This window comes from Pseudophryne corroboree, chromosome 12, assembly GCF_028390025.1.
Source record: "Pseudophryne corroboree isolate aPseCor3 chromosome 12, aPseCor3.hap2, whole genome shotgun sequence".
In the NCBI taxonomy this organism is placed as follows: Eukaryota; Metazoa; Chordata; class Amphibia; order Anura; family Myobatrachidae; genus Pseudophryne; species Pseudophryne corroboree.
The window spans coordinates 49,835,394-49,856,208 of NC_086455.1; the positions used below are offsets into that span (position 1 = coordinate 49,835,394).

The 20,815-nt window shown below is 45.2% G+C and overlaps 1 protein-coding gene across 1 annotated transcript; it reads right to left on the reverse strand.

The window, feature by feature from the left end:
• Positions 1–1,147: 1,147 nt before the first annotated feature.
• EGLN3 (egl-9 family hypoxia inducible factor 3) lies at positions 1,148–20,380 on the reverse strand. Its single transcript, XM_063947482.1, has 5 exons — positions 19,013–20,380; positions 17,626–17,745; positions 9,051–9,187; positions 8,678–8,751; positions 1,148–1,961 (listed from the first exon to the last, which is right to left on the reverse strand). Exons 1-5 carry the CDS (start codon positions 19,403–19,405, stop codon positions 1,927–1,929), a joined length of 759 nt encoding a protein of 252 aa, XP_063803552.1. The 5' UTR covers positions 19,406–20,380; the 3' UTR covers positions 1,148–1,926.
• Positions 20,381–20,815: the final 435 nt, after the last annotated feature.

Sequence of the window (20,815 nt, forward strand, 5' to 3'; positions counted from 1 at the left end):
CACGAGAAATAGTCACCCAATGATTTTTTGGCAATACAGGTTGAGTATCCCATATCCAAATATTCCGAAATACGGAATATTCCGAAATACGGACTTTTTTGAGTGAGAGTGAGATAGTGAAACCTTTGTTTTCTGATGGCTCAATGTACACAAACTTTGTTTAATACACAAAGTTATTAAAAATATTGTATTAAATGACCTTCAGACTGTGTGTGTAAGTTGTATATGAAACATAAATGAATTGTGTGAATGTAGACACACTTTGTTTAATGCACAAAGTTATAAAAAATATTGGCTAAAATTACCTTCAGGCTGTGTGTATAAGGTGTATATAAAACATAAATGCATTCTGTGCTTAGATTTAGGTCCCATCACCATGATATCTCATTGTGGTATGCAATTATTCCAAAATACGGAAAAATCCCATATCCAAAATACCTCTGGTCCCAAGCATTTTGGATAAGGGATACTCAACCTGTAATTGGATACCCCCTAAGTTTGGGAACCTCTGCTTTAGTGAATTCCAAAAGATAGGTAACTGCTTAAGCCAATGGCTCCCAAACCTTCTTGAATCACGGCACTCTAGAGCATCAGCATTTTTTCACGCTACCCCGGGCCAAAAGTTTCTTCTCAAACTTCCTAAAGGGCGGAAAAGTTGCCCATACAGTTGCAAACAACCAGCTTCTATCTAGCATTTATCAAGTACATTCCATGAAAGGATAGATAGAAGCTGATCGTTGCTTATGGACAACTTCTCCACTCTTTAGAAGGTTTGGCACATCTCCCCTAGGTCCTAGGCAGACAACAGTCAATAAAAGCCAGGGGTCCCTATTGATAGCATGTGGGACAGTAGAATCCACCTAGCACCTCCACAGATAAGGTGGTTGTATGAGTTCTCAGCCTGGACCTAGTGTGCCAATGCTTTAACCTACCTTGCTCTTCTGAAGGATCTAATGTGTGCCCTGTAAAACCCACACAATTATGCTGCAGCCACTTTACCTAGTAAGGGTGAATACAGACTAGCATCCATCCATCAATCCATCAATCAATGTGACTGTTCAGTGCAGGGAGTGGGGATGTAGAACAACCAATAGACTATAACAAGCCCTAGTACTCACCACTGTTCTACAGAGATAGAAATCATGAGAAAGGAGACAGATTTTCAGTTTATTCTTTTGAAATTTAGCACATAGGCTGTAATACATTAAGAGGATATATGCCACACATATCCTTGCCCAATGCTGCCTAAGCTTCCTGTCTATTTATAGCATGCAGGGATATTACCAAAGCATGGCAGGATTACTGCACAACTATGAGGACATGCTCTGGCCAGCAGGTATGTCATTATTTGGTCAGTGAGCGTACCAATTCATTTATCTTTAATGCATCACTTCCATTGTGTCTGTATTACTTGTACACAATCCATAGTCTCTTAGGCTTAGCCGTAGGTAAATACATTGTACCGAAAAGTAAATTATTGTGCTAAAAGAGCACTAACTATATTGTTCAGTCTATGCTTGAAGAGAATGTACTTGAAGTGGTTCTAATACCAGAGAGTGGGATGCGCACACACAGTCCTGTGTGGGTGCCCATAACTCCAGTCACTTGTGCTTGATGGGTGGTCAACCTAGACAACTGGACATTTGGTTTGTACTTTGCAGTCTTGTAGGTGTCCTAGAGAGGACAGGAACAAAGTCTGAGCTCAATATTTCATTTCTAGACTTGATGCCATGTAGTCTTTTCCAGTGAAGACAACACATAAACACGCTGTTAGATTAGGATCAACCAAGAACATTATTTGTGACTGTTGTGATGCATTGTCCTCCTCCCTCATTCTCCAAATGAAGCTTCATCTGTACACATTCCAGTGCAGTATTTGGGAGATGAGAAACCATCACATCTATTTTGGATGGAACCAGTTGGGTATCAGCTGTCCTTAGAAGTTGGGTCCTCTGTAGACTCTGGATTTAAAAGAAAGAAAAAAAGGATCATGTCAGTAATGACACCTAAATACCAGACATACTATAAGTACGGACTAAAATGTAAACATATATACAGATAAATGTAAACATATATACAAACATAAAAAAAACATTATAGAGGCACAGATCAGAGAATTCAGGCAAATATGGAAATGATGGTGTAGTGGAGCTTAGGGCTTTATTTTCTCATTTTTACCTGGACAACTGTAAGAATCAGTGGGCCTAATTTAGATTAGTACATAAACCCGTTCACACTGTCAGTGCCCGACACCCGCAGCCTGTCCATTTGAGGGCGAGGACAGAGTGGTGACGGCTAGCATTTCTGCCACCTGTGATCTTCAGCAGAGCAAAAGAAGAAAGGAGCGTGGAACCAAATGAGAAGATCCTCCCAGAAAAGGCAAGTTGAGAGGTAGACAAATCATGAATCATCAGGAATTAGATATAGAAAGTTTTATATAAAGTTTCTGCTCCACGGAGGTTTCTGTCCTCCCTGAGCTCGCCTTAGGACACCTACGTTACGGTTTGAAAGGTGTACCATCCCAGTCAAATTCCCTAGCTGCAACTGCCCCCGGAACGCTATTGTTCAATATTTTCATTAACGACCTAACAGAAGGTCTAGAGAGCATGGTGTCAATTTTTGCAGATGATACCAAATTGTGTAAGGCTTTAAATACAGAGGAGGATGCCGAGTCTCTTCAGAACGACTTAGTTAAATTAGAAGCATGGGCAGCCAAATGGAGAATGCACTTCAACACAGACAAGTGTAAGGTAATGCACTGTGGTAACAAGAACATAAATTACACCTACCTACTAAATGGGGTAAAATTAGGGGATTCTGTACTGGAAAAAGACTTAGGTGTCCTCATAGATAGCAAGCTAAGCAGTAGTACCCAAAGTAGGACTGCAGCAAAGAAGGCTAATAAGATATTAGCATGCATAAAACGGGGTATTGATGCTAAGGACGAGAGTATTATACTCCCGAAATATAAATCACTAGTGAGGCCACACCTTGAATACTGTGTACAATTCTGGGCACCGTACTACAAAAAGGCTATCCTGGAGCTTGAAAAGGTACAGAGGAGGGCGACCAAACTAATTAAGGGCATGGAGACGATGGAATACAAGGAAAGGCTTGAAAGACTAGGCATGTTTACATTGGAAAAGCGGAGACTAAGAGGGGATATGATCAACATCTACAAATATATAAGGGGACAATACACAGAGCTTGCGCGGGACCTGTTTTTGGTTAGATCAACACAGAGGACTCGTGGACACTCGCTCAGGTTAGAGGAGAGGAGATTCCGCACAATACGGCGTAAAGGCTTTTTCACGGTAATGACAATACATGTTTGGAATTCCCTGACCGAGGGAGTTGTAATGGCGGAATCTGTCAACACCTTTAAGAATGGGTTAGATAAATTCCTAATGGATAAGGATATCCAGGGGTATGGTGCATAGTCATGCATTATAGTTACTATAAATAGGGATAAAATGTAACGGCTGACAGCAGCATCAGTCAGAAATTTTAGTCAAATCATCATGCATAGGAGAACACAAATAGGTTGAACTCGATGGACAATTGTCTTTTTTCAACCTCAGATACTATGTATTACAAAGGACAGAAAAAAATCCCAGAAAACAAAAAACAAAACAGGCAGCTTCTGGAAATAGAGGATTTGATGAAAGGCTGGATCACACCGTGATTAAGCTGCCACAGACCAATAGTGGTCTCCCAGCCTTTGTGGGCACTCTCTCAAAACAAAGATGGCATTAAGAAGTTTTAAACAGGTTAAGGCAGGCATGTCCAAACTGCGGCCCTCCAGCTGTTGAGAAACTACACATCCCAGCATGCCCTGACACAGCTTTAGCATTCTCTGACAGCAAAACTGTGTCAGGGCATGCTGGGATATGTAGTTTCACAACAGCTGGAGGGACGCAGTTTGGACATGCCTGGGTTAAGGTATAAGAAAGGTGTTTCAGCACAGGTGATGGTAATCATACATTAAGAGGGAAGTCTAGGAGCAGAGTATTCTGTCCCTCCTGGAGAGGGTCATGTTGGGAGGTATGGAGCGGGGTATAGTGTGATTATCCTTTGCATGCCTCAGACACAAGAAGCATAATCCCCAGTAAATGCCGGGTATTGGGGCTAATTGGATAGCTCTAGGCGAATCCATTAGCTGCTAGAAATTACTGCAGAAAATTAGATACTGCCAAATGTTAAAAGCCATGGTTATTTACTTATATACATTACTGTTCACTATTTGCCCTGGATGAAAAATGATTATAAATGAGAGTACGTTTTTACTTCCTATGACTGATGTTTTAACAAGTAATCCATCCATAGGCAATAAATGCCAATGAAGGCAATAGATGGTTAATACGGAATCCTTAATTACACCTGAATCACACTGCAACAGGTATTTACCTATATACCCTTTTCTGATTACACAGTATCATGCTTCACTTTGTCCCTATACTGGTTTTGAAAGATGTTCCTGGTGTGAGTCGTGACAAAGGTCCTGCAATATGGGACTGAAATGCTGACCGACATTACATTTTAACCTGTGATGCACTTTGAAGTTTGTGAACACACACACACACACACACACACACACACACACACACACACACACACACACACACACACACACACACACACACACACACACACACACACACACACACACACACACACACACACACACACACACACACACACACACACACACACACACACACACATATTCTCCCCATGAAACAATAGGTCTGCTGAGAACAAAGTATTACTGTTAGCCTTAATACTATTACAGATGGGTCCATGTTTATCTTGACCTTTAATAGGATTAACCGAGACTGGGCAGTCGGACTTAATCCCCTGCTGTAATGATTTAGGGCAGGCATGTCCAAACTGCGGCCCTCCAGCTGTTGTGAAACTACATATCCCAGCATGCCCTGACACAGTTTTGCTGTCAGAGAATGCTAATGCTGTGTGAGGGCATGCTGGGATGTGTAGTTTCTCAACAGCTGGAGGGCCGCAGTTTGGACATGCCTGACTTAGGGGGACATGTACTAAGTAGTGATAGGAGTGGAGAAGTGAGCCAGTGGAGAAGCTGCCCATGGCAACCAATCAGCTGCTCTGTATATGTTTATAGTATGCAAATGATAAATGTTACGTCAGTGCTGATTGGTTGCCATGGGCAACTTCTCCACTGGCTCACTTCTCCGCTCTTATCACTGCTTGGTATATGTCCCCCTTCATCCCCTGCTGTATTGTTCTCTGTATTGTATTGCAGCTGAGAACAATAGTTTAAGGGTTTATGCTAATAAGTCATGTTGTGCCTAGGCGCAGAAAACTAGTCAAGATAACCGTGGACCCATCTGTACTTGCACTAGTTTAGATTTTCTCTACAACACTACAGCCTTCATTTTACTGTAGGGCATGGGTTTTCAACCTTCGGCCCTCCAGGTGCTGTGGAACTACACATCCCAGCATGCCCTGCCTCAGTTTTAGCATGCCTTAGTAGCAAAACTGTGCTGGGATGTGTAGTTCCACAGCAGCTGAAGGGCCGCAGGTTGAGTAGGGGAATATTTGAGAAGTTTCACATTAAAAGAGATAAACAGCATGGACACTGCTAGACAAAGTGAAATACTTTTTCTTATTAATTTTAATATATAAGAACCAGCAATGGATCTCAGCAGGTGTCCATCTCTAGATGTGAGTGCAGTAGCGGGTTTCTTCTAATGAGGTGTGAAGGAAAACTGTTGTGGCCATAAAAGAGGATTATAACTGAACAAATATACAAAGCTAGTAATATGAAGAACTGTTTGTTAAACTAATCCTCTGATTGTCAGCTACACCTACAGCTGCCTGTAAGTGGTATCTCCCACACCTTCCTATGATGTCACGTTTCCCAGCAGTATTCATCCCCTGCCACCAGGGGTCGCCATGACTCATGCAATCGGAGTGTGTTCACTGGCCAGGTGTCAGGTAACTGCCTACTCATCACTTAACACCTGGCACTCATTGCTGGATCATTTGACTATGGATACTTGTGATATCAGTATCATCACTATTTGGAGATATTTTCAGCATCTGAGGAGACCCCAAAGCACTAAGGCTTTTCTGCAAACAGAGGCCCTGGTGAATGTGAAGGCCCTCTTCATATATGAAAGCTGCAGACCATGCATGATTCCATCAGTGCTGGGCAACAGGAGACCCCCCCTCCCCCCCCTCCCAAGCCATCGCTTACTGCCACCAGCTCCTTGTTGTCAATATGTGATTGCTATAGCTTGTATAAAAGGCCTGCCCATATGTGATTACAGATAGGTGGTTATTTAATTGATTAAATTAACTTTCTACTACTGGAATTAAGAGTAACATGCAGCCCTCTTGAATATTACACCCCTTTTCCACGGACAGGAAAATCCCATCTTATTGCACATGAATGCGCAACCACACGTGACTGGTCAGTGGAAACGGCTCCACCCGGGTCCAGTCACTTGGGAACCTAACCCTGCTGGCGAGCAGGAAGGACCTGGGTAAGGCTCAGTATAAACAGGTAATCCGGGTCGACCTGTTCACAACATAGGAAGAGCCGCTGTTGCACCTGGGTGCAGTGATGTCGCTGACCGGGGAATAAACCGGGTTCAGTCACCTGTCTGAAAGGGGTCACATCTGGGTTGGACCCGTGTACAAAATACCATGTGTGACCCAGCTTTTTACTCTGAAAGGGGTATTTAGAGGGCGCCTGATGCAGCCCCAGAAGTGTATCAAGTTGCCGATCAATGGATTAGATGATGGACTCTATACGTGGTCATCTCACACAGCACTATGGGTGACATTTATCAGCCTTCTAAAGAGGAATTACCCATAGCAACCACATTCTAGCTATCATTTTCTAGACCTTGATTAAGGATTGCTAGAACCTAGAATGTAGTATATAAATGACAACTAAAATCTAATGGGTTAGGAGCAACAGCTGCACTTGACCCCACTAGAAGGCTTGATACATCTCCTCCTCAATGTGGTGACGGATAAACTGGCTATATTCAATACATGGCTATGCAGTGGTGACATAGCTCCATTCATTTCAAAGCCTTTTACAGTCTGTAACAATATATATATTTATCCTCGCTAGTGGAGAGAATAGTCTCCCTGGCACCCTGCATAGTATTCTGAGGGGGGCAGTATGAAGTGGTTATACATTGCCATTAAAGTCCTGTATACGGCCATTGCACACCTTGTAACCTCCATGTCACTAGCCTTACCCATAATCTCCTTAAGAGGTTACAACAATACATCTAATCAGAGAAGGAAACACCTGTCTGTAATAACAGATCAGCTGGGATTGTAATGCAAGAGAAACAGGTGTTACTAGCTATAACCAACCACATCTGACAATACAGCAGGAACGAGCTGGGGAACGCAGGTGAAGACTGACAGCTGCTTGCTGCCCATCACTACTGCATCTAGTCCTATATATTGTAGGAGAATGAGGAACTTTAGGGGATCCTGACCATAGGTCAACCCCATACGATCAACAGACACAAGGTCAACATGAACAGATGGTCGACACATGTTTTTTGGGGGGTGTTTCATATTTTTGAACTTGTTCCTTCCTTGACTATCCATGTCACAAATCATAACCTTTAGTAACCTTGTTGCGAGTGGAACGAGTCACCGTGCCCAAAGCGTGGGGAACGTTTCTACAAATGGTGGTCCACAGGTGACAAAACTATCCACACTAACACCAAAAATGCAAAAAAAAACAAAAAACAGAAAAAAGATTTAAGAAAAAAAAACCAACTTGTCGACCTTTTTGACCATGTCGACCTAATGAATGTAGATCTTCTATACCACACCGTACTTTAGGACAACTGGATTTTGCCGTATATGTATATTGTGTCAATGTACCCAATATCCAGATTAGTAACTTGCATATAAAACTATATATTGTATTTGGAAATGGAAACAGAGTTAATGGGATGCCACGCAGATCAAATAACTTAAAAGCTTTGTAATCTAAACCTAAACAAATATCCCATATGTGGTGTTTGCATAGCTAGGCCCAATCAGGGGGATGTGACCTCTGATAAGGACAGCTTCCTGACTGCTTGTGACTGGAGCATGATAAAACCTACAGCCCCTGGCTCCTCCCATGACATACAGAGAGGCACGTACACCGTGTCACACACGTACTGTGGTGAAAAGGATTGCACGGACAGGGAAATGTTCTCTTACATATCAGCACACACTGAAAGATCGACTGTATATTATACATAAATGGTTCATTGTTTGCTGACCTGGAACAAAATCAAAAACTATGCATGAAAATAATTCAAACTCTACCTCAAGAGATTTAGAAAAGAACAATAAAAACTGCACCTTGGATGATACAGTGGAGTATATAATTTATATACCACATGTTAAATTTAAAAAAAAAAAAAAAAGTTTTGTTTTTTTAACAGTACCACAGATATATAAACGTTCAAATTAAACTTAGCGGCCAGTTTATTATTAAATACATGAAATGATTGGTATAAACGCACTACAAACATTCGGCAGATTATATCTCAGTTTTACTCAACAAAAACAGATCCCTATAAATGACATCTGATAAAAAAAATTTCTATAGAACATTCATTCAAATTGCTTTGTACAGGACCATACGTGTACACACAGACATACAACTTACCACTCAACCTTTTGAATCTCTGCTTGGCTGCTGCTCTCTCTTTAGCATCAAAATACCAGACTGTTAAAGCATATCTGTAGAAAAGACAGATACAACAGTCAGCCATGCAACACGACTGCCTAGGACAGCACTCTGTAGACCAGAGGTTCTCAAACTCGGTCCTCGGGGGCCCACACAGTACATGTTTTGCAGGTCTCCTCACAGAATCGCAAGTAAAATAATTAGCTCCACCTGCGGACCTTTTAAAATGTGTCAGTGAGTAATTAATACACCTGTGCACCTGCTGGGTTACCTGCAAAACATGCACTGTGTGGGCGACCGAGGACCGAGTTTGAGAACCTCTGCTGTAGACTGTCGGACAGACTGCAGGTACCTGGTAGCGTAGGAGGGTTGCACTTCATGTGGATTGCGCCGGTCAGACCAGAAAAGCAGCAACCGGTCAAAGAGGGGTTCTACATCGGCCACACGCGAGCCATTGTCAGGAAATATTCGCAATATACCACCGTGAATCTGTGACAAACACAAGACGAGTCACAAATACACATGGATTCATAATCCCACAGTTTAAAACAATAACATAACAATCAAACCATACCTCCCAACTGTCCCGATTTTCGCGGGACAGTCCCATTTTTTGGGGACTGTCCCGCTGTCCCACCCGCGGGCCACAGTGTCCCGCGGTGGGGGGGGGCAGTTGGGAGTCTCTATCTCTCGCTGCCCTGCTTAGCAGAGCAGCGGTGAATAGACATTGTACGCATGCGCACAGCGTCTATTCAGGAGAGACAGGAGAGGGGGCATGCCAGCAGCTCACAGAGCGCTGGGCATGCCCCCCTCAGTGACGAAAATGGGGGCGTGGCTAGCGATCGTGGGCCCTCCGTGAAGCCACGCCCCCTTTTCGCAGACCACGCCCATTTTTCGGGAGCGCACACGGCTTCGCCGCGTGTGTGTCTCTCCTTAGACCATAGGAAAGTTGGGAGGTATGATCAAACACTCATTATAGCAGGGCTGACAATTATCTACTATTAGAGTGACATGTGGTGCTATATAATCTGTGTGTTCTCAAGGGAGTGAAGAGGTTAATAGGAGTGGGAGCTACCATACCAATTTCTGTGTTAATGTAGAATGTGACGCCTATAGATTGTAAGCTTGCGAGCAGGGCCTTCCTACCTCTATGTCTGTCTGTTTTTACCCAGTTTTGTTCTATTACTGTTGTTCTAATTGTAAAGCGCAACGGAATATGCTGCGCTATGTCAGAAACTGTTAATAAATAATACAGTATCTATAGAACAGTGGTAATATACGTTACAAATTACATCATGGGACTTCAACCTGTGGCCCTCAAGCTGCTGTGGAACTACACATACCAGCATGCCCTGCCACAGTTTTGCTATTAAGGCATAACATGTATGTATGTATGTATGTATGTATGTATGTATGTATGTATGTAAAAAAGCGGCCCTGGAAAAAATTGTACTAGTGGCCCCACATGGGCAGCACCAGAGGTGTAAGGTCTAGCCATGGGCCATGGCAGCAGCACCCTCCCCCCAAAACTTTCCAGATAGTGGGCATGTCTAGCATCAAGGGGGAAGTTAAAAAGAAATAAAATTAAATATTATGAGCACATTATATGATACACCTTCAGAATTTCGGAAACTATATCATTCTTTAGAAATAATAAGAATTTACTTACCGATAATTCTATTTCTCGTAGTCCGTAGTGGATGCTGGGAACTCCGTAAGGACCATGGGGAATAGCGGCTCCGCAGGAGTCTGGGCACATCTAAAGAAAGCTTTAGGATCACCTGGTGTGCACTGGCTCTTCCCCCTATGACCCTCCTCCAAGCCTCAGTTAGGATACTGTGCCCGGGCGAGCGTACACAATAAGGAAGGATTTTGAATCCCGGGTAAGACTCATACCAGCCACACCAATCACACTGTACAACTTGTGATCTGAACCCAGTTAACAGCATGATAATAGAGGAGCCTCTAGAAAAGATGGCTCACTACAGCAATAACCCGAATTTTTTGGTAACAATAATTATGTACCAGTATTGCAGACAATCCGCACTTGGGATGGGCGCCCAGCATCCACTACGGACTACGAGAAATAGAATTATCGGTAAGTAAATTCTTATTTTCTCTGACGTCCTAGTGGATGCTGGGAACTCCGTAAGGACCATGGGGATTATACCAAAGCTCCCAAAACGGGCGGGAGAGTGCGGATGACTCTGCAGCACCCAATGAGAGAACTCCCGGTCCTCCTCAGCCAGGGTATCAAATTTGTAGAATTTTACAAACGTATTTGCTCCTGACCAAGTAATTGCTCGGCAAAGTTGTAAAGCCGAGACCCCTTGGCAGCTGCCCAAGATGAGCCCACCTTCCTTGTGGAGTGGGCATTTACAGATTTTTTTTTTTATTTTTTTTTTTGGCTGTGGCAGGCCTGCCACAGAATGTGCAAGCTGAATTGTACTACAAATCCAACGAGCAATAGCCTGCTTAGAAGCAGGAGCACCCAGCTAGTTGGGTGCATACAGGATAAACAGCGAGTCAGATTTCCTGACTCCAGCCGTCCTGGAAACATATATTTTCCGGGTCCTGACAACGTCTAGCAACTTGGAGTCCTCCAAGTCCCTAGTAGCCGTAGGCACCACAATAGGTTTGGTTCAGGTGAACGCTGAAACCACCTTAGGGAGAAACTGAGGACGAGTCCTCAATTCCGCCCTGTCCGAATGGAAACTCAGATAAGGGCTTTTACAGGATAAAGCCACCAATTCCGACACGCGCCTGGCCCAGGCCAGAGCCAACAGCATGACCACTTTTTCTGTGAGATATTTTAACTCCACAGATTTAAGTGGGTCAAACCAATGTGACTTTTGGAACCCAAAAACCACCTTGAGATCCCAAAGTGCCACTGAAGGCACAAAAGGAGTCTGTATATGCAGTACCCCTTTAACAAACGTCTGAACTTCAGGGACTGAAGCTAGTTCTTTTTTGGAAGAAAATCGACAGAGCCGAAATTTTAACCTTAATGGACCCCAATTTCAGGCCCATAGATACTCCTGTTTGCAGGAAATGTAGGAATCGACCCAGTTGAATTTCCTCCGTCGAGCCTTACTGGCCTCGCACCACGCAACATATTTTCGCCAAATGCGGTGATAATGTTTTGCGGTTACATCCTTCCCGGCCTTGATCAGGATAGGGATGACTTCATCCGGAATGCCTTTTTCCTTCAGGATCCGGCGTTCAACCGCCATGCCGTCAACGCAGCCGCGGCAAGTCTTGGAACAGACAAGGTCCCCGCTGAAGCAGGTCCCTTCTTAGAGGTAGAGGCCACGGATCCTCCGTGAGCATCTCTTGAAGTTCCGGTTACCAAGTCCTTCTTGGCCAATCCGGAGCCACTAATATAGTGCTTACTCCTCTCCATCTTATCAATCTCAGTACCTTGGGTATGAGAGGCAGAGGAGGGAACCCATACACTGATTGGTACACCCACGGTGTTACCAGAGCATCTACAGCTATTGCCTGAGGGTCCCTTGACCTGGCGCAATACCTGTCGAGTTTTTCCCAACGGTTTATAATCATGTGGAAGACTTCTGGGTGAAGTCCCTACTCTCCCGGGTGGAGGTCGTGCTGAGGAAATCTGCTTCCCAGTTGTCCACTCCCGGAATGAAAACTGCTGACAGTGCTATCACATGGTTTTTCGCCCAGCGAAGAATCCTTGCAGCTTCTGCCATTGCCCTCCTGCTTCTTGTGGCACCCTGTCTGTTTACGTGGGTGACTGCCGTAATGTTGTCCGACTGGATCAACACCGGCTGACCTTGAAGCAGAGGTCTTGCTAAGCTTAGAGCATTGTAAATGGCCCTTAGCTTCAGGATATTTATGTGAAGTGATGTCTCCAGGCTTGACCATAAGCCCTGGATATTCCTTCCCTGTGTGACTGCTCCCCAGCCTCGCAGGCTGGCATCCGTGGTCACCAGTACCCAGTCCTGAATGCCGAATCTGCGGCCCTCTAGAAGATGAGCACTCTGCAACCACCACAGGAGGGATACCCTTGTCCCTGGTGACAGGGTTACTGATGCATCTGAAGATGCGACCCGGACCATTTGTCCAGTAGGTTCCACTGGAAAGCGTGGAATCTGCCGAATGTGATTGCTTCGTAGGAAGCCACCATTTTTACCCAGAACCCTTGTGCATTGATGCACTGAGACTTGGTTTGGTTTTAGGAGGTTCCTGACTAGCTCGGATAACTCCCTGGCTTTTTCCTCCGGGAGAAACACCTTCTTTCTGGACTGTGTCCAGGATCATCCCTAGGAACAGAAGACAAGTCGTCGGAACCAGCTGCGAATCTGGAATATTGAGAATCCAATCGTGCTGCCGCAACACTACCTGAGATAGTGCTACACCGATCTCCAACTGTTCCCTGGATCTTACCCTTATCAGGGAATCGTCCAAGTAAAGGATAACTAAAATTCCCTTCCTTCGAAGGAATATCATCATTTCGGTCATTACTTCAGTAAAGACCCGGGGTGCCGTGGACCCTCCCTACGGCAGCGTCTGAACTGATAGTGACAGTTCTGTACCATAACCTGAGATACCCTTGGTGAGAAGGGTAAATTTTGACATGAAGGTAAGCATCCTTGATGTCCCGAGACATCATGTAGTCCCCTTCTTCCAGGTTTGCAATCACTGCTCTGAGTGACTCAATTTTGAATTTGAACCTCTGTATGTAAGTGTTCAAAGATTTTAGATTTTAAAATCGGTCTCACCGAGCCGTCTGGCTTCGGTACCACAATAGTGTGGAATAATACCCTGTTCCCTGTTGCAGGAGGGGTACCTTAATTATCACCTGCTGGGAATACAGCTTGTGAATGGCTTCCAAAACTGCCTCCCTGTCAGCGGGAGACGTCGGTAAAACAGACTTTTGGAAACGGCGAGGGGAATACGTCTCGAATTCCAATTTGTACCCCTGAAATATTACCTGAAGGATCCAGGGGTCTACTTGCGAGTGAGCCCACTGCGCACTGAAATTCACTGAGAACGGGCCCCCACCGTGCCTGAACTTGTAAAGCCCTAGCGTCATACTGAGGGCTTGGCAGAGGCGGAAAAGGGTTTCTGTTCCTGGGAACTGGCTGATCTCTGCAGCCATTTTCCTCTCCCTCTGTCACGAGCAGAAAAGAGGAACCCTTTTGTCCGCTTGCCAACCAGGACTGCGCCTGATAATACGGCGTCTTATTTTGAGAGGCGACCTAGGGTACATCCCCTTTTTTTAAGGCAATACTTCCAAATGCCGTTTGGAATCCCTGACCACTTTACTGGTAGAATACAACGCACTTATACTTGATGCCAGTCGGCAAATATTCCGCTGTGCATCATGCATATATAGAAATGCATCTTTTAATTGCTCTATAGGCAATAATATACTGTCCTTATCTAGGATATCAATATTTCCAGTCAGGGAATCCGACCACACCAACCCAGCACTGCACATCCAGGCTGAGGCGATTGCTGGTCGCAGTATAACACTAGTATGTGTGTAAATACATTTTAGGATACCCTCCTGCTTTTTATCAGCAGGATCCTTAAGGGCGGCCATCTCAAGAGAGGGTAGAGCCCTTGTTCTTACAAGCGTGTGAGCGCCTTATCCCCTGTAGGGGGTGTTTCCCAACGCACCCTAACCTCTGGCGGGAAAAGGTATACTGCCAATAACTTTTTAGAATTATCAATTGTTATCGGGGGGAAACCCACGCATCATCACACACCTCATTTTATTTTTCAGATTCAGGAAAACTACAGGAAGTTTTTCCTCACCAAACATAATACCCCTTTTTTTTTTGGTGGTATTCATATTATCAGAAAAGTGTAAACATTTTCCATTGCATCAATCATGCAATGAGTGGCCCTATTGGAAATCACGGTTGTCTCTTCACCGTCGACACAGGAGTCAGTATCCGTGTCGGCGTCTGTATCTGAGGTAACGGGCGCTTTAGAGCCCCTGTATGAGACGTCTGGACATGCACAAGCTGAGTAGCCGGCTGTCTCATGTCAACCACTGTCTTTTATACAAAGCTGACACTGTCACGCAATTTCAACAGTACATCCACTCAGGTGTCGACCCCCTAGGGGGTGACAACACTATTACAGACACTCTACTCCGTCTCCACATCATTTTTCTCCTCATACATGTCGACACAAACGTACCGACACACAGCACACACACAGGGAATGCTCTGATAGAGGACAGGACCCACTAGCCCTTTGGGGAGACAGAGGGAGAGTTTGCCAGCACACACCAGAGCGCTATATATATACAGGGATAACCTTATATAAGTGTTTTTCCCTTTATAGCTGCTGTATTGTTTATACTGCGCCTAATTTGTGCCCCCCTCTCTTTTTTAACCCCTTTCTGTAGTGTAGTGACTGCAGGGGAGAGCCAGGGAGCTTCCCTCCAACTGAGCTGTGAGGGAAAATGGCGCCAGTGTGCTGAGGAGATAGGCTCCGCCCCTTTCTCGGCGTCCTTATCATCCGTTTTTCTGTATGTTTTGGCAGGGGTTAAATGCATCCATATAGCCCAGGAGTTATATGTGATGCATTTATTTTAGCCATATAAGGTTTTTATCGATTTATTGCGTCTCAGGGCGCTGCCCCCCCAGCGCCCTGCACCCTCAGTGACCGGAGTGTGAAGTGTGCTGAGAGCAATGGCGCACAGCTGCGGTGCTGTGCGCTACCTTATCTGAAGACAGGATCGTCTTCTGCCGCCGATTTCACCGGACCTCTTCGCTCTTCTGGCTCTGTAAGGGGGCCGGCGGCGCGGCTCCGGGACCCATCCAGGCTGAACCTGTGATCGTCCCTCTGGAGCTAATGTCCAGTAGCCTAAGAAACCCGATCCACTCTGCACGCAGGTGAGTCCGTTTCTTCTCCCCTTAGTCCCACGATGCAGTGAGCCTGTTGCCAGCAGGTCTCACTGAAAATAATAAACCTAAACTAAAACTTTCACAAAGAGCTCAGGAGAGCCCCTAGTGTGCACCCTTCTCGTCGGGCACAGAAATCTAACTGAGGCTTGGAGGAGGGTCATAGGGGGAGGAGCCAGTGCACACCAGGTGATCCTAAAGCTTTCTTTAGATGTGCCCAGACTCCTGCGGAGCCGCTATTCCCCATGGTCCTTACGGAGTTCCCAGCATCCACTAGGACGTCAGAGAAATATATTTTCTTGCATATTACACCAACCGTATCCCAATCACTATTCACTCAATCTTATATGTCAGCCAAGCAGGCAGACAGAGCATACACTAGATCATCTGCAATCACAGGCTAAGTAGCAAAGTCATTTTCATATATGCAAATTATTTAGCATCTTATTCATTATGTCTATAAAAAGGACCACATGTCCTCAAACAAAACAGGCCCCACGGGTGCGTCGGCCCACTGGGAATCTCCCCTGTGAACCCTATGGCCAATCCGCCTCTGTATGTATGTATGTATGTATGTATGTATGTATGTAATTCATAGTATGTATGCAGAATATTAAGCACGTTCGCATGTACAGTATATATGTACGTGGAAAGTGTGTGTGTGTGCTATATATAGTGGCAAAAAAATATACACACACATATATATATATATATATATATATATATATATATATATATATATATATATGGAAACCCCTGCCAATAAGTCCTGCGTTTGCCATTATACCTTTAACCTGAGACACCTGATTTAGAACCTTAACAGAATTGTTAAGAAACCAAAAAAGTTAGCAATTGGGCAAAACCATGTGCACTGCAGGTGGGGCAGATATAACGTGCAGAGAGAGTTAGATTTGGGTGGGGGATGTTCAAACTGAAATCTAAATTGCAGTGTAAAAAATAAAGCACATATATTGGTAGATGCTCAATTAGCTTAGTGATATCATTCAGGTGCTCGAAAGGGAGGGGTATTTCTGAGCAAGAAAAAAAAATGGCTTTAGTGTGGCATACCTTTACATTCTATTAACACTTTTAACTTATTAATTTTTTAACACTATTTCTCTATTTTAATTACATTTCATTTTTGTATCACCCTCTCTATAGCTTCAGATACCTAAATACTAATTTATTAACACTATAGTTTTTTCACTGGTATGCTACGCTGGGCTTTCTGGCTTATGCTGGTGTTTTGGGGTGCCACACCCTGCACCTAGATATAGCGCTAGGGACCCCAAATATACAGAGATGCCTTGATGCGGCTTGGGGGCTTAACCACACTTTTGCCCAAATATGTGTAACGAAGATCTCTGAATTCTATTATTATGTGGGATTTATATCTGGTTACTGTTATCATTCAGGGTGCTGGAGGAAACAAAATGCCTTTTTTTCTTGCTAAAAAATAAAGCAGCCAGTATTTACCCTGCACAGAAACAATATAACCCACCCAAATTTAGCTCTCTCTGCACATGTTACATCTGCCCACCTGCAGTGCACATGGTTTTGCCTAATTGCTAACTTTTTTGGTTTGCTAGAAATCGGAATAACCCCCTTATTCCGAGGTTGAGTAAAATCAGGTTAAATGCAGGCTTGAATTTAGTCAGTTGCAGGACCTGTGTAAATCTGGATGCGGTTATGTGACCGGCGGTCAGGAGACCACCGGTCACAATACCGATGCCGGGATCCCGGCATCTGAAAATCCCGACAGTCAGCATGCCGGCCAACAGGGACTATTCCCACTCTTGGGTGTCCATGACACCCATAGCGTAGGACTAGAACCTGTGGCGAGCGCAGCCAGCCCCCAAGAGGCTTGGTTGCGCTTGCCCCAACTCGCTGGCCATGTAACAGCCGGGATCCAAGTGACGGTATTGTGAGACCACCGGGCAGACATACCCAACCTGTGTATATCATAGGAGTCCTGGATTAAATGGATATTATGGCAGGCTTACGTATAAAAGATAACTTTACATTAAGTGATTTTCCTACCTTTGCATCCCAGTTCTTGTTCAGGTAGTAGATGCAGGTTATGCAGCGCCCGTCGCCAGTGGGGTTATCTACATGCCGTACATACCCAGCGCCATTGCCGGGATAACAAGCTACCATTGCCTGAAAGGAAAGACGCATAGATTTATTTACAACAGAGCACATCTAAAAGTCGTTACACAATTTGTTTTATTCGATCAAGCTGGACGGAGTAAGCAGAAGTGTGACGGGACCCTGCACATTTGATAGTAACCGCAGTGAAGTTAAAACACTCCACACCCTAAAATGAGAACTTTGGGGGATACAATGACCATACGTGTGGTTTAATGGTGCACCAAACATCTAATTTAAGACCGGAAGGTCAGAGTCAATTTATAGTGTTTTATGTTCGTAGTACAGTAGTGACTGGCAGCTGTCAACTCAATGCTGACAACGCTGCGGATTTTTGACATCAGTGCAGAAATGGCAATATCAAAACTGCTCAAAGGCACAATATATATATATATATATATATATATATATATATATATTAATGTTTTCTATAATTTTCTAGAACAAGGTTTGTGCATTTTGAAAAAGGATTGCAGTTACACTTCTCTACATTTTCAGCTGCCTTCACAAATACATATCGGCAACAATAAATCAGAGATGACGGACACGGGGCAGCAGTAGCAACGTTGTGACAGGTATTGTAAGCATTTTAGTTAAGAATAAAGTAGTCCTCTGTGCTAAAACACAGATGAGCAGGTGCAGTGTAAATTGATCACACCGTATAACGCAAAGTGAATAGCTGGTGGTAGTACAGAGGAGGGGGATGTGTACCTGGAGGTGCCAGACCCGAGCAGAAACAATATATAGATCCCACTGTACACACATAGAAAGGTGTGTGTGTGTGGTATACATTAGGCACAGAAGTGGGTATACAGAACAGATGCAGGGGGCAGTAGGCGCACGCCAAACTGGGAGATACAGACCAAAGGAGCCATGCAGTAATGGGCAGAGACACAACAGCTGTGTATAGCATACTGGGCATAAAGCAATGTAGTAGACTAGAGTAGACACATGGAAATGGTGGGCATGCTGTATCCAGGAGTGGGCATTACTGATTATGGCCATGCAGTCCTGGGCAGACAGTGCAATGTGGCAATATGTGCATTATGCTGTGCCAGCGCTCGCATGACTAAGGGTAGGGCAAGACACCAGTGGGCACACAGGAATTACACAGAACAAGCCCTCATAGGTAACAATGTGTTTTATACTGAGTTTTCCAGTAATATCTTACCAGAGAAAAATAAATGAATGTGACACACACACAGGTGCAATGTCCTCACACTGCACTACATAACCCAGGATTACCGAGAACTTCCAGTAAGAGAGTAGAGAGTCTCACCTTGGATCTCTCCTTTACATAGTATTGGCCCAGCTGGTTTCCACACAGGACCACTAGTCGGTCAATGACTGACAGAACAAGTCCTATGGCCTCGCAGCCTTCCTCTGTGCCAGCGATCCATGCGATTTTATCTCCCCGCAGGTGCCTCTTGGAAACTCCTCGTTGGTGTCCTGCCAGCTGGCCATCCTTCAGTGCCCCATTCTTGTGCAAACGCCTAACCTGCTCCAGAACCTGATCCCCCAGGGCTTCTCCCAAGATGTGATCCAGGTAACAGTAGCCAGAGGACAGCAAGCAAGGTGCAATGTGCTCCAGTGCCAGCTTCTCAAGGTCCAGAGTCAGGCTACAATTGAGAGGCATTGCTTGGGAAGGTGACGAGGAAGTCCCAGCTGTCATTGGCAACTCAGCAATTCTTACAGAACATTGCACCTATCTACAGAGTATCTTTAGCTTGCAGGAAGGACAATGTCATCTGGAGAGTCTTGGATGTGCCAATCAGACAGCAAATTAACAGTACAAAAAGATTTGGGCAGAGGTTCATGTGCAGTGTCCAGGAGATGTCCAATGGAATAGTACCCTCAGGAGATGTCCAATGGAATAGTACCCTCAGGAGATGTCCAATGGAAAAGCACCCTCAGGAGATGTCCAATGGACTAGTACCCTCAGGAGATGTCCAATTGACTAGTAGCCTCAGGAGATGTCCAATGGAAAAGCACCCTCAGGAGATGTCCAATGGACTAGTACCCTCAGGAGATGTCCAATTGACTAGTAGGCTCAGGAGATGTCCAATGGAATAGCACCCTCAGGAGATGTCCAATGGAATAGCACCACAAGCCCTCAGTGTAGGCCAGACCCTCAAGCTTGGCGACTATTCAAGGAATGCCAATGCAATACAGTGCAATAGGGTGATGATAATATATCCAGGCTACATACACATGGGCCTATGTGTTGGAATGTATACTGTTCCCCAGCTGTATACAGAGAGAGCTGTACTGAGTAGATGTATGGAGGTGATGTGCAGATGTGTGCGGCCAGTGTGGATGTATGCAGGCTGGCAGCTACGTGTCTATAGATGCATAGTAGCCTCTGCCAGCCCTATATAAGCAGCATCTACGTGCAGGATGAGGGCTCTCCACTCGCTGGGCGTGGCCACCACGCTGCAGTTTAAACCTGGAGCCACGCCCCGGCCGCGGCCGCTAATCAGATCGCAGGGGGGGAGCGGCCTGTGCTCTCAAAGAGGATTGTCCAGTCAGCACGTGCTCGGGGGACACAAGGAAGCCGCCGGCGATTGGCTCAGTCTCTGTAGGCGTGGCCAGGTCGCTAGGAGACGGCGTCTAAGTAGGCGTGTCATCCGCCATTGAGGAATCCCGGCTGTGCATGTAGTCTCTCGCAGTACAGAATGAATCAGGATGTACATCGGCCGATCCGCCATCGATGGTGCTAGTGGAAGGGGCCGTTCTCAGATGCGGTACCCAGACCATGGAGCCGAGCCACCTCCCGCAGGTCTCCCCGGCGTCCTGCCGCTCTGCACATCTACCAGAGACCCGTCCCTGTACCCAGCGCTAGGAGACCTCCGCCCGGGTTTGAGCAAAACATCGGAACAACCTCACCGGTGGTTGCGGGGAATCATCGATGGTCGATGTTGCACAATACTACTACTGCTAGTGCTGAAAGGGGGAACCAAAAGGAGGGGGAGAGGGCATACAGTGCAATAAGGGATGGGGTGACGGGAAGGGGGAGTTGGAGATATGACAGTGAAAGTATACTAGGAGGCAATGTGAGGGTGGGGAGCTGTGAGGTAAGGTG

What these genes read in the sequence shown, in the direction of transcription:
- EGLN3 (XM_063947482.1), bottom strand. Translation starts at nt 19,405, where the DNA reads ATGACAGCTGGGACTTCCTCGTCACCTTCCCAAGCAATGCCTCTCAAT. An exon ending in ATGTAAAGGAGAGATCCAAG is followed by an intron (nt 17,746 to 19,012) that starts GTGAGACTCTCT and finishes CTTTCCTTTCAG; the next exon opens with GCAATGGTAGCTTGTTATCC. An exon ending in GAGATTCAAAAGGTTGAGTG is followed by an intron (nt 1,962 to 8,677) that starts GTAAGTTGTATG and finishes TTTTAAATCCAG; the next exon opens with AGTCTACAGAGGACCCAACT.